This window comes from Equus caballus, chromosome 31, assembly GCF_041296265.1.
Source record: "Equus caballus isolate H_3958 breed thoroughbred chromosome 31, TB-T2T, whole genome shotgun sequence".
Classification (NCBI taxonomy): Eukaryota; Metazoa; Chordata; class Mammalia; order Perissodactyla; family Equidae; genus Equus; species Equus caballus.
In genome coordinates, this window is record NC_091714.1 from 583,888 (window position 1) to 597,634 (window position 13,747).

At 40.7% G+C, this 13,747-nt stretch overlaps 1 protein-coding gene across 3 annotated transcripts in view; it reads right to left on the minus strand.

Annotated features, from left to right (window-relative positions):
• FAM120B (family with sequence similarity 120 member B) overlaps window positions 1–13,747 on the minus strand; it is a 96,615-nt gene that overhangs the window by 43,968 nt on the left and 38,900 nt on the right. For all 3 annotated transcript variants that reach the window (XM_070256494.1, XM_005608159.4, XM_070256495.1), the window contains exons 5-6: window positions 6,308–6,480; window positions 2,245–2,337 (exon numbers count right to left, since the gene is read on the minus strand). In XM_070256494.1, the coding sequence (XP_070112595.1) occupies window positions 2,245–2,337; window positions 6,308–6,480 (266 nt within the window). The remainder of the gene's footprint in view (window positions 1–2,244; window positions 2,338–6,307; window positions 6,481–13,747) is intronic.

Here is a 13,747-nt window from a genome sequence, read left to right on the forward strand (position 1 = left end):
CAAGTGGGACTACATCAAACTAAAAAGTTTTTATACAGCAAAGGAAATCATCAAGAAAATTAAAAGGCAACCTTCCAAACGGGAGAGAATATTTGCAAACCATATATTTGATAAGGGATTAATATACAAAATATATAAAGAACTCACACAACTCGATAGCAAAAAAGCAAACAATCCAATTAAAAAATGGGCAGAACATCTGAACAGACATTTTTCCAAAGAAGACATACAAATGGCCAACAGGTACATGAAAAGGTGTTCAACATCACTAACCAACAGGGAAATGCAAATCAAAACCACACTCAGATATCATCTCACACCTCTCAGAATGGCTATTATCAAAAAGACAAGAAACAACAAGTGTTGGCAAGGGTGTGGAGAAAAGGGAACCCTTGCACACTGTTGGTGGGAATGTAAACTGGTACAGCCACTATGGAAACCAGAATGGAGGTGACTCAAAAAATTAAAAATAGAAATACCATATGATTCAGCAATTCCACTTCAAGGTATATATCTGAAGAAAATGAAATCACTATCTCAGAGATATCTGTGCCCCCATGTTCACTGCAGCATTATTAACAATAGCCAAGACATGGAAACAACCTAAGAGTTCATTAACGGATGAATGGATCAAGAAAATGCAGAAAAAGAAAATAGATATATATATTATTTAGCCATAAAAAAGAATGAAATCTTGCCACTTGCAACAACATGGATGGACCTAGAGGGCATTATGCTAAGAGAAATAAGTCAGACAGAAAGACAAATACCAAATGATCTCACTCATATGTAGAATCTACAAAAAAACCCCCAGAAACTGAGCTCACACACAGAGAACAGATTGGTGGTTGCCAGGGACGGGTGATGGGGGTGGGCCAAATGGGTAAAGGAGGTCAAAAGGTACAAACTTCTAGTTATAAAATAAATGAGTCATGAGGATATAATGTACAGCATGGGGACTACAGTTAATAATACTGTATTGCATATCTGAAAATTGCTAAGAAAGTAAATCTTAAAAGTTAGCACAAGAAAAAAAATTCTCTAACTATGCACGATGAATATTAACTAGACTTATTGTAGTGATCATTTTGCAAAATATACAAATAAAGTCATGCACCAAACAGTGACATTTTGGTCAACAATGGACTGCATGTATGATGGTGGTCCCATAAGATTAGTACCATACAGCCTAAGTGTGTAGTAGGCTGTACCATCTGGGTTTAAGTACAAGCTATGATGCTCACACAGTGACAACAGTGCCTAACAAAGTGTGTCTCAGAACGTATCCCAGTCATTAAGGGACACATGGGTGTATCCAATAATTACGCTGTACATCTGAAACTAATATAAAGTTGTATATCAATTATATCCCAATAAAAAAACAAAATTATTATTAACCTACTAACAACTCAAAATTCACTTTTTAAAATTGTGTTTTGCCAAAGGGAGGAAAAAAAATCCACTTTTAAAAATAACTTCTTTGCAAATAATGTAATAAAACTGCTGATACAAAAGAAAAAGTCTGGGACTGTTCGTTTAACTGGACTGCTATGAGAATTAGTTTATGAATTAAACCCAGTATGTAAGAGTTCTGAGGTTACATTAAAATATTGCTTTATTAGCTTTTTCCACTGAATAGAACAGTACAGAAGATGGACCTCCTGGAGGAAGTGCACTGTCTCCACTATCAAACATCTTTACTGAAAACCTGATAAGCAAGCAGCTGGGAACGAACACCTGGGAGGTGTGACGTGACCACCTTCCAAGAGCAGGTGCTGTGGCCTGGGAGACAAGGCCCAGGGACAAAACAGGACAGGATGCATACGAGCCAAAATTACTAATGCCAGGAAAAGGCATTATATTTTCCCAAAGTTTAGTAAGGTTTATAAAGGATCAAACTTCCCTTCAAATTATTAGAATACTGAGACAGTATCAAAAATGACAAGGCCCTCAAAACTGGAATGAGGCTGCGCTTGCTAGCATTTGACCCAGCTGCTCACAGAGTGCTGGAGTGTGGGATGCTGTTCACAACTTTAACTAGCCTGCCAGGACTCTAGGCTCAGCTGTTTGAGGGAGGAAGCCACACCACTGTATCATGAGACAACTTGACTAAACATGCCTTCTTGATCTTTTCTGTGAAATACCCACCAAAATTTAAAAAAAAAAAGGCTGGCAAGAGCACTGACCCTTTGGTCAGGATGGGGTGTCTTCCGAACTGTGACAATCAGTCAGTCATGCCAGTACCTGTAAGTCTACAAGCTGCAGAGTTGATTTTCCTTGGAGACACAAGGCCTGAGCAACGAAAGCATGCAGATCCTCCAGGCACAGAGTGTCCACCTGAAAGTGAAAAAGAGAGCCCAGCATTAGTTCTGGGGAAAATCTGGACAAATGCATCTCAACACTAAGCACAGGCGCCCACACACGGTGTGTCTAGACCTCAGGCAGCAGCCGGACAGCAGAGAAGATGCAAGCAGAAGTGAGTACGCCTGACCTCCCTACCCCCATCCACAGTCCTGGTGTAAAGCTCTCCACAATGCCCAGGGAAGCTGGACAGGGAGCCTGGATACTGTCTAGCAATGCAGAAAGCCCCAGTGCGCCTGGGAGGAATCAGGAGCTACGACCAGGTCTCAGTCCTAGGGAGATACAAGTGATCATTTTTTGGCACAAATGTGCAGAGCTGGCAATTCAAGGGTTCCCAGACAGAGAGCACCCACAGCTGGCCTGAGCTGGACTGGTTAGGGCTGGGATAAACATTTACCCTCACCAGCCCAGATGAAACTTTTGTCCTTGGATCCAGTTTAAAGGAAACCAGGATCCCCAAAATGAGTCCCCTCCAATCCTTTGTGGAATCAAAATGTCTAATCAAGGTGTGAGAGAAAAACAAGGAGAGACAGCAACATGGAGAAAGCGACAGATGGGGAATAGCTGGGTCTGAAGTAAACTGTGGAAATGAGGAGAGGTCCTGAGAGCACAGAAGACAGAGCCAGGCTGATGCCATCAGCAGCAGACTGCTCTACTGCACCACCTCGCACAGGATGACAAGGCGGCAACTTTTGTAGCCCAGCCACCAAATTCTGCTAGCCAGATAAAAGCACCACAGTATCCACTTGTAAAACAGTTCCACCATCACCCTAAGAATACGAAAACTTCCTTTTGTAGGGAAATGCATCTGTGGCAAGTAAAGGTTTGAGGGAAAAAAATAAGAAAACAATAACACACCCATGGGGAACAATTTTGATTCTTCCTGGGTGATAAAAAACGGCTAACATGGGTACTCCCAAGAAAAATGATGCCACCAAAAGTCTGAAAGACTGTTCATGGGGGACTCCTGCTTCCCCTAACTGTGACCTGCCCAGTTTCTCTTGGAGGAAGGTGGTGTCTAGGCTCTCAGCTGGCATGTACTCCTGCACTGTCACCTGCACCCGTCATGAGACACTGAGTGATGAAGACCTACTGACATTCTCACTGACCCCAGCACTGTCCTACTCCATTTTTATTACAAAGCAGTTGTTGACTTTGTATGAATGACAGTTATAATTATTTCAGGGAAAAACAAAAAATCTACAAATGTGTAGTGCTTTTGATCAAGAAAACAGATCTCAATCATACAAGTAAGACCAAGAAGAGAATATATTCTTTGTAAATCCATAAACCCCCATCTCTCTCCATCTAGACTTAAGTTTGTTGGCATGTAATTCTACTTCTTACCATTAGCAACTCTTAACGAAGGCTGATTTTAAAATATCAACCTATGAGAAAAGAATAACTATTTCATATGTCATATCTTTTCACAGTTAACCAATTTTATACTCTGCCACCACCTTTGTGGTTAACAATCTAAAATATATCAGAGGGTGTCTGATTCTTAGTGATACCAAGTTTTTAGAATTTCACATATTGGATATTATTATTATAAAGTATTTGCTCTATTATACATTATAAAACACATGTATACTTCCTATGATGTAAACTTACCCTTCCAGAGAATTTTCTCAGGTAAGCCTTTAATAAAAATTTTGTTGTTGTTAACTTGCAGGTTGGACTAACTGAGAGCATTTAGATTTTCTATAAGTTTTGTACACTGAAAAGTACGTAATTTTAAGCCATACTGTACATCCAAACATCTAATTTAGGCTTAACTATATAGAAGTATAACATTTTTGTAAATTTATCTTTTTAGCCTTATTAATCCTGAGAGAACAATTATCCCTATGAATAATAACACAGTACCTTCTTAATCTATGGGATACCACTGAGGTGTTGCTTTGTTGTTTTCCAGTTTTAGAAAGTTCCAATTTAAATGTGTGCTTTAAGTCAAACCAACACCGAGCCTATCTCATACTGACTTAAACTCAAGAGATTTTTATTTAAAAGGCAATTAGTAGAAAGAAGGTGAAAGCGGAAATTGTCCCCCTGATGCTTGTTTTGCTTCAGGTTCATATAAACATATGAGATGTAAAGCTACTATTCTGCCATTTGGGTTTTTTTCTGCTGGAAGTGGTTTTTCATAACCAAGCAGAGCTATGTTGAGTAACTACAAATGGGCTCAACAACCCATCTCTCCTGCTGGAAAGAATAATTCAAAATGTACGTCCTAGGAGTGCTAACACACGGCATTACTATCCATATAGACACATACAGCATTGAGAAGAAAACACACTTATTGGTAAGGATGAGAAAACTCAGCTAGTGGTTATCTTCCCCTTCCCAATTCCCACCATGGCTCATTTCAGCCACAGCCACCTGTGGGTTAATAAACAACGGACAGAAAATATTAACTGGTAATATATGCATGAATATATAACAATATCAAAAGAAGTATCTTTTTACACTTAAATATTAAATAATCCTGCTGTCCTCTATTAATTTATACTTGCTAAGTCTCGTGCAAAGAAACATTCTACTCAAAATAATAATGCAAAAACTGAAGTTTATACTGATGCATGTGAAACCAATAATGAAGCAGTAACATCTCTGAGTTACTTACTCAGTCCACGTTTTCACAAACTGCAAATGCAGATCTAGCTATAGAGTGGCAGGGCCAAGAGGACATTTAGAAAGGAGAAGTCAGTATAAGGTCCCCTCGAAATGTAAGTCTACAATAAGAGTAAGTTTCTTAAAGACAATAATTCGTAAAGTGAATTCGTGTTTGAAAAACAAAATTACAAAGCTTCCTAATCCAGGCAAATGAAAATTTGATGGTCATGCCAAAGCAGACCCAAGAGACAGCACATTCGGAGATCAGTAGAGAAGACAAGGTGGCTTGAAGGGCCAAGAGTTTTGAGAAAGTCTAAATGAGGTGAAGAAATAGATGATTGTGAAGGACTTGTTATGACCACAGTGAGACAAAAGTCATTTTAACATAATGCAGCTGGCGAAGGGCAGTGGGGAGAAGAAGGGCTGGGGTGGAGGGACCTAGGCCCTTCTTCTTCTGAGGTGTCCAGCATCACCATGGATGGGGAACACTATTTAAAGGCCAATCTTTTCACTGGCCTTTATAATCTTCACATACAAACTAAGTGTAAAACTAACGAAAAAGAAATTTTCCACCCTGTTGAGGGATACTGATTAGGACCTCGTACTGCACTCCTGGGACGCGGCCCACGACTCCTGAGTTAGTAGGTGAGGAGAACACTAATGCTGAGGATACTGGGGATCATCCTCCAGACATGTCAATGGGCACCTCTCAAACGCTTCTCAGGTTTTCTGTAACATGACTGCTCCACAATCCCAGGAAGTAGCTACTCCCTTGTTCTCAGATTGAAACATGAGGCTAAGTGCTCAATAAACATTTGTTAGATGAATGAATGAATGTGACTCAGGAAAATTGAAGTCATTTGCCCAGGAGTGGAGAGCTCCTAAGGGAAAGCTGGGACTCCAGCCAGGTCAGCTAGACTGTGGAGCCAAACCTTCTCCCCACTACACAAAACCCCAGGAACAGTAATAAGCACCCGAGCAGTGACGCGAGCACAAGGGAGCTACTCCACAGCTCAAAAAGCTTGGAAAGCATAGACAAAGTGAAAGCAGGTTCCTTCACCTGAGAGGTTTCCCAAGCCTCTATCACAGTCATGCGCATTATAAACCTCTAAGTCTGAGAGTAAACAGGGCTTCTTGATCGTATGCCAATACAGAACCCTTGTTTTGGTTTTAGCGCATTTCATAGGACTAGTGTTCACAGAGCAGACACTGGATGGAGATGATGCAGGGGACTGGCCTATGGCTACATCCCAGGGCACTGCACCCCACAAGACAGGAGGGCCAAGAGCGAGGAGCGACTGCAGTGATCAGAACACAGAGCCAAGGTCACCTGCACAAAGAGGTAGATCAAGAGGCAGCACAGCGCTTTGAAAGGGTTCTCCACCGCCTGCAGCTCTTCTCTTGAGGAGGAAAGGTCGAAACAGGCCAGGAGTGTGTCCAAGCGCCGGGCTTGTATTTCTGGCTCTTGGTTCAGCCACAAGAGTTTCAAACTAGGCGTTCCCCCTATTTAAAAAAAGTCCATTTACCATTATTCTTTGCACTAGCAAGTCATAACATGCTTCTTGTAGAACTACAATAAAAGAATAGAGGACACTAACCTCTTCCCTTCCTGACATCCTTGGGCTTTAAAGCTTAAAGGAACTAGAACGTAAACATAATCAGAGCTTCCAGTATACTTTAAACACAGACTCAAGTAGTTGCAACAGAGATCATATTACCCAAAAAACCTAAAATATTTACTATATGAAAACTATCTGAAAAAACCTGAAATATTTACTTATCTTCACAGAAAAAGTTTCCCAGCCCCTGATCTAAGGTAAATGAAGAATATTCCATTATCACAGTTATTTCAAATATACTAAGGTAGCTGAAAAGCATTTTTTCTGACTATAAAAGTTATGTAATGGAACAAATTTAGAAAAATAGAAAAGCATAAAGATAAAATAAAAATAATCTACAACCCTACCTTCCAGACATAAGCACATTCTAGAATGCAAGCTCTAGCCCTTTCTTCAATGTGCATAAAATACTCATGAGCACAGCTGGGAGGCCAAGTGCCCAGTAGAGTGCACTGACACGGACAGTGCACAGAGTTTATGTGGTGTTTGCCTCATTTGCTTACATATAAGAGTTTAATACAAAAAAATTCAGCTTCACGAGATCTACTTAAAACCAATCATAGTGGCAGTGATAAATGCGAAACTTCCTGAGCAAGCGAATAGTGACAGCGCTTGTGCCTGTTATTCATTCCCAGTAGGGACAAAACTGGATGGAATGGGCTTAGCTACGCAGGTAAGATACTTCCCAGTCTGTGGCTAATAAAAGATAGGAGGGGGGCTGGCCCCGTGGACGAGTGGTTAAGTTCACGCGCTCCGCTGCAGGTGGCCCAGTGTTTCGTTGGTTTGAATCCTGGGCGCGGACATGCCACTGCTCATCAGACCACGCTGAGGCAGCATCCCACATGCCACAACTAGACGGACCCACAACGAAGAATATACAACTATGTACCGGGGGCTTTGGGGAGAAAAAGGAAAAAAATAAAATCTTTGAAAAAAAAGATAGGAGGGTAAGAAAAATAAAACCAGCCAACCAGTGTACCAGCCTTTTTCTCACCCATGTTGTCACAAATGTTTCTGAGAAGGTTGAGAATTCACATATTCTGAGGCCTGCAATTCCAGGTGTGCTGCTAGGTCCTGAGAAGCCCCATAGGACAGATGGACAGTCACTCTTTTGGTAGAGCTTGCAGGCAAAGGCTGCCATGCAAACACACTGCAATATAAGACCATGAAGATCTCCCCAGAGGAATACTGAAGGTCAAAGAGTAATAAGTGAATCAGGGCAGGGGCACAGAAGGAGTTTCCATGGAAGAGATGACCAGGAACCTTTGGGTCGGCCTTTGCTCCATGAAGATTATTTCTTCTGGGACTAAAAGGAGGCAGCAATGGGCATCCGACAGAACCCTCCCTCCTACCCATCAATCCAACATCCCACCAATCATGCACTGGACATCTACTTCCAAGGAACCACCAGATGCCGGCCATCACGGCAGGTGATGGAGACATGAGGGGGAATGAGAAAGCCTCAGTGTCTGCCCGCAGAGAGTGCACAATCCAGTGGAGCGCACATGCATCCCCAAGTGTGAGACTCTGAGAGCATGCAGTGCAGTAGACGAACTGTGAAGAGAGGGAGCATCACAGAAGGAAGAGCGATATGAAGAGCTAGTGGGAATTAATTACAATGAGGAAGGAAAGAGCAAGTTCCAGGGAAGGGAGACACAGCGGCTAAGGTCTCTAACCCAAGAATGATGGGAAGGAACGGAAGCGTTAGCCTCAGAGTACACCGTGATGAGATGTGTGCTCTGAGAGATGACTCAGGCTACAGTGGGGATGGAAGAAGTCATGAACTAAGAGGTGGTTAGGGGACACAGTAGGCAGAGGGCAGAGGAAGACTCCAGGGTGATGGCTTCTTCACTGCAATAGAAAAGGACAGGGTCTCAGAGTGTAGCTTCCACAGCAGGGCCGTGCAGGACTCGCAGCGCATCCAGAATTGTAGGTACCAGGGAACCCATCTGGATGGAGGGGATGATTTATTCAGGTCTCAGGATCTGGAGGCTATGAGACGTAAGGAACAAAAAAGCTGGTAAGCAACTTACAGACTGATGGGTTTTATTTTACTTCCCCTGTATCTTTTATCAGATCAGCAGCCTTAGCATCACCTGGGAACTTGTCAGAAATGCAAATTCTTGGGTCCCATACAAGACCTACTGGACCAGAAATTCCAGGGGTGGCGCAGCATCTGTTGTGTCATGCCCTCCAGATGATTCTGATGCAGGCAAAGACAGAAGGCCACTCCACATTCCTCAACAAAAAGCTAAGAAATCACTTACACAGACAAAAAGAGAATAACTTACCAATAATAAAGAAATCGGTCCTTGAGAAAGTCCAATGATACATAATAGATTATAGAAAACCACACACTTGAAAAACCACACCCTCATCAATCTCTTTAATATCAGAGAATTTTAATCTAAATTCAACCAGTAACTTATTTAATCAAGAAATAAGGATTGAATGCCCATCTGTACATTGTCGGCGATCTCTACAGCTTCCTCCAGAAGGTGAGGATCTTTATTTTTAATACAAGATAGCATGTTCTGAGGTTATTGTCTTTTACGCCACAAGCGGCACATCCCTCAAGCACATGGAGAGGCTCTGGTGACTCTGCAGAAAGGCCTGAGTCAGATGCTTGTTGGTTCGTTTCCTAAGTGCAGTAAAGTGTGGGCTCCTCCCAACCACCCAGAGACTGCTCAGCTGACCCGTGACCAGGGAGAGCATGAATTTCTTTGAAGGACCATTAGATTAGTTCTCTTCTACAGGTAAACTTGCTCTAAGCAAAGTGGTTTTTAACTCTGGTGTGACAACCTGAGGGCTGAGCCTACCAAACACAAAGGAAATTGTTAGCAACTTCAGTTTAGAAGAAACATATTTTGATCAGAACTCGAAGGCAGATCAGCTCAGAGGAGAGCAGCTAAAACTATCTGCTGTGGAAGAGAGCTCCTCTCTCCCTGCCACACACACGCACACACTCATCTAGGTCGTGGGCACAGACAGACTCTGCCAGAAAAGATCAAGGGTGGCCCTCACATTTCACCCAAGCTCCAGGGGCAGCTGAGATGTTTCAAAGAACAATTCAGAGACCTAAACAAGCAATCTGGTCTCTAGGTCACCAACTAGCATCTCATCTAAAACTCATCAGTTTCAAAAACCTAATTTCCTGACTTGGTAAAAGTTTTTGTATTAATAGATGGACAGAAAAGCCTAGGAGCTTTTCAAGAGGGACTGAGCCCCAGAGGGCAGAGCAGAGGGCAGGGAAGAAGGTCGTTTCTATGAATGACAACTCTGAAGACTGTCTTGAGGACCCAATCTCTGGGTGGAGGGTTGCTGGACACACCTCATTAGTAACAAAGCAATGGCCTGTTTGTGTTTTTACAGCTATAAACACAAGTGAATGAATAAAGATACCCCTAGATTCTAAGCCATGGCACTTCTACGTGCTTTTTATACAGAAGTAAGTATTTTAATAGCTAGGTTTTAGAATTATCTTATGATTATCTTCCTTGCATATTCCTAGGGTGAGAAAAACCATAAAACTACCTGGCTTGTGTCTACTCTCAGGAGATGAGAAGTGAAACATCTGGAAATTAACTTGAATATATCTTATGTCTTAAATTTACTTGTGAAGGTTTTAACCCATAAGTTCAATTTAAATGAATATTTATTTAGCATTCTCTGCTTGGCAGAGAATTCCCGGCCAAGAGAAAGCAAAATTTAAAGCCCTGACTATTCACACGCAAACTGAATCTTTACTCTGGCTGGATGGATTTCAAGAGCCTATTTATAATAGGCAAAAAAATTCCTTCAGATATAAATGGAGTAGAATGCACTGCCATCTCAAAATATTAAACTCTACACTTAGATGGAGGAGTCATCTAACTTCATGCAAAATGGAAGTTATACTGCTTCTATCTAATGCATTCAAAATACAGTGAATGTGGCTATAAAAAGCAGTCAGTGTAAAATTCAACCATTAGCTTGTGACTCACGTGTATTTGTAACACATTTATTTGCAAAGCTTCAAATTATTTTTATAAATAGAAGAAAAACCACTATTGAGGTTTTAAATCCATTTATCTTGATCCCTGACATCAGACGGGCTGGTCGAGAGGCTGGCATCCATGTGAGCATCTCCTCACCAAGTGCATGTTCATGCACTTGTACCAGCCAGAGGAACCTCTAAGATTTGATAAGACCTTCTTGACCTGTATACATCAAGTGTCAACATGAAAATCTTCAAAAGAGTATATAAGAGGAGATGAACAAAGAAAACTTCACTACAATTGTTTAACCAATGATGGAATGAGTCAAATATAGTGCCTTCATGAAATGTGTAACTTGACCTCATTTCATTTTGTAAAACAGTCTTCTAAGATGGTCTGCAAGAGTCTGGTGAGTCAAACGTCCTTATAGAGCCAAGAGATAGTAAGTTTACTTACCGATTCTGGAACACACTTTAAAACAATCATTCTATATAGACAAATTACCAATTAGATGTGTGCAATTAACTTTTCTAGATTTCTAAAATAAGGATATGCTTATAATGATGAAAAAATGACACTGAAAAGAGAAAAAAAATCACCTATACTTTGTCTAAAGAAGAATCTCCAGTTCTGAAGATAAAAAAGCAATTTCAAATGCTTGCCTGTTGTTTGGTCCAAGACTCACTTCACAAAATGCAGAACATCTGTACATGAGGAAGAATGAGAGTGGAGTTGTGCCCTGGGAATGAACACACACACGGACAACTTGAGGGACATTTAAGAGTTGTGTCTGGGGAAAGGAAGCTAAACTTCAAGGTACACCCTACTTGTGTTATCAGAAACATCATCTTTCATGACATATTTTAAGATAAATGACATGTAATATAGATAATATATATGAATGTGTGTGTGTGTATATATATATATAGAAATATATCTTATATGTGTGTGTGTGTGTATGTATGTGTGTGTATATATATATATATCCGAATGTGTATATATATCCTAGACATACACACACACAAAGACGGGAACACAGATGGGAATATATGCATTTAAATGAGATTCCTGAATAAAATATATCAGTAATAAAATTTATTTTTCTACTCCCTGGCGGGTCATTTTAATTCTTTCCCTTTCCTAATTTTTAGGTAATTTCTATAATTTTTCTGCTCCCCTTCTATCTCCTTTCCACTTTATTGAAAAAGATCTGTGATTTCTTTTTTATTTCTACCATTTAAAAACAACATGAGCATTAACTTATTGTGCTAACAGAGGAAAAAGTCTTTTTTAAAAAAAGAATACTCTGAGGGACTGGTCCCATGGCCTAGTGGTTAAGTTCGATTCGCTCCACTTTGGCAGCCCAGGTTCAGTTCCTGGGTGCGGACCTACACTTCTCATTGGCAGCCATGCTGAGGCAGCAACTCACATACAAAATAAGAGGCCTAGCATGGAAGTTAGCTCAGGGCAAATCTTCCTCAAGCAAAAAGAGGAAGATGGGCAACAGATATTAGCTCAGGGTGAATCTTTCTCAGCCAAAAAAACAAACAAACAAAAAGAGCACTCTGGCGACTATATTGGGAGACTGAAAATGCAGCATTTATGAGATCAAGCTAATTAAAACTATCTCAGGAGAACAAGGAACATCAGATATGGTGTCCCAAGGTAATGCTCAACTCTGTGACAACCCTGCTGCTGGTCTGACTTGGGAGCAACTGCTCTAGTCACGGAAAAGATCATGTGGCACCTATGTATAAGGTAGGTTTCCTGACACAGTGGAAAGAGAGGATCAATCAGCAGGATTCCACTGTCTTTAATCATACACTGTTTGATCAATGGAAAATGCTGTGACAGGAATGTGGATGGTCCATCTTTCATTTTAATCTAAAAACCACTTGGTATTTTTCCTCATGGATATAGAAAGGCATTAAATATTAAAGTTTTGTCATTTTTGTATCATTATGAACATAAGCACAAACAAAGAGAGTCATTTGTCTAAACCACCTGCAACAACAGTTAAAGTCACGTTTCCAGGTCTCTGGCAATGTCCTGAACATGTCCTTTAGACAAGGCCCTCTGTGCAGGAAATGAGCTTCCCAAGTTCCCTCTAGAAGCAGAATCCTGACATGCAGTCTGTGCAGGCCATGAGTACAAGCTTTGCAATTCCAGTAGTGCCAGGGAGAATGGTTTCATAAGCCCCAGAAGTAGTCTCTCTGATAACTACATGACTTCTAGAGTTTATTAAAACATTATATGAAGTGGCCTTTAAAATTAACTCATAATATAACAATGAATAGCCAAATATTCTCCTTAAATCATGCCATGAAGAGAACTATAATAATCCACTTCCACATTACTTTTGGAAAGATACTATAAGATGAAAATTACACAAACAACAAAACATTTCTGGAAAATTATTTTGGCTATTTTTAAAAAATACTTCTTGCTGTAAAAACAAATGCCAATTCATCTGAATTTGTTTTGGCAATAAGTACCTTTTTAGGTTTGAGTGTATCACTGACTGAGAGAATAAGGAAATTCTGTAATAACTTTCCTCAATTTTTCTCCCAATACAATTCCAATCGAAAAACATTTTGCAGTGCTCAAATCCTTATTTGGTAAATTACAGGCTTGTGTGATGGAAAATAATAGTGACATGAGAGAATTTAACAGATACAAAAATGGAACATCAAAATTTTAGAAAAATATTTGCTCTCTGAAACAATGAGAAGGGCCACTAAGAATAAACACTAAACCCACCCTCCTCTTCCTAACTGTCTGTATGGAGACACTGTCCCCTACAGTCATGAATTCCCAACCTTTTCCAGATGTTAAGAACTCATAGGAAGAAAGGATTTCCTTCAGCTGATTCTAGGTGAACCCTGTTTTTCCTTCTCTCCCATTACATGTTTGAAGATACCCGTCACGAGGAGAAAACTGACTCTTCCAGTTAAAATAATTGTCCTTTCTCTCTCCTTTCCAGTTCATCAAAATACACTTTCAGTGGTGAGAAGAGCTGATTCAAGCAGAGTAGGGAAAACCCAATCCTGCTACTTCACTGGATGTCTACTGAGCAACAACTAGGCGTCAGGCCCTGGGGATGGGCAGTAATGGGCCTGGACCCACAACCATGCTCCTCCGCCTGTTTCTCTCTCTCCCCCTGGCGTGGACCTT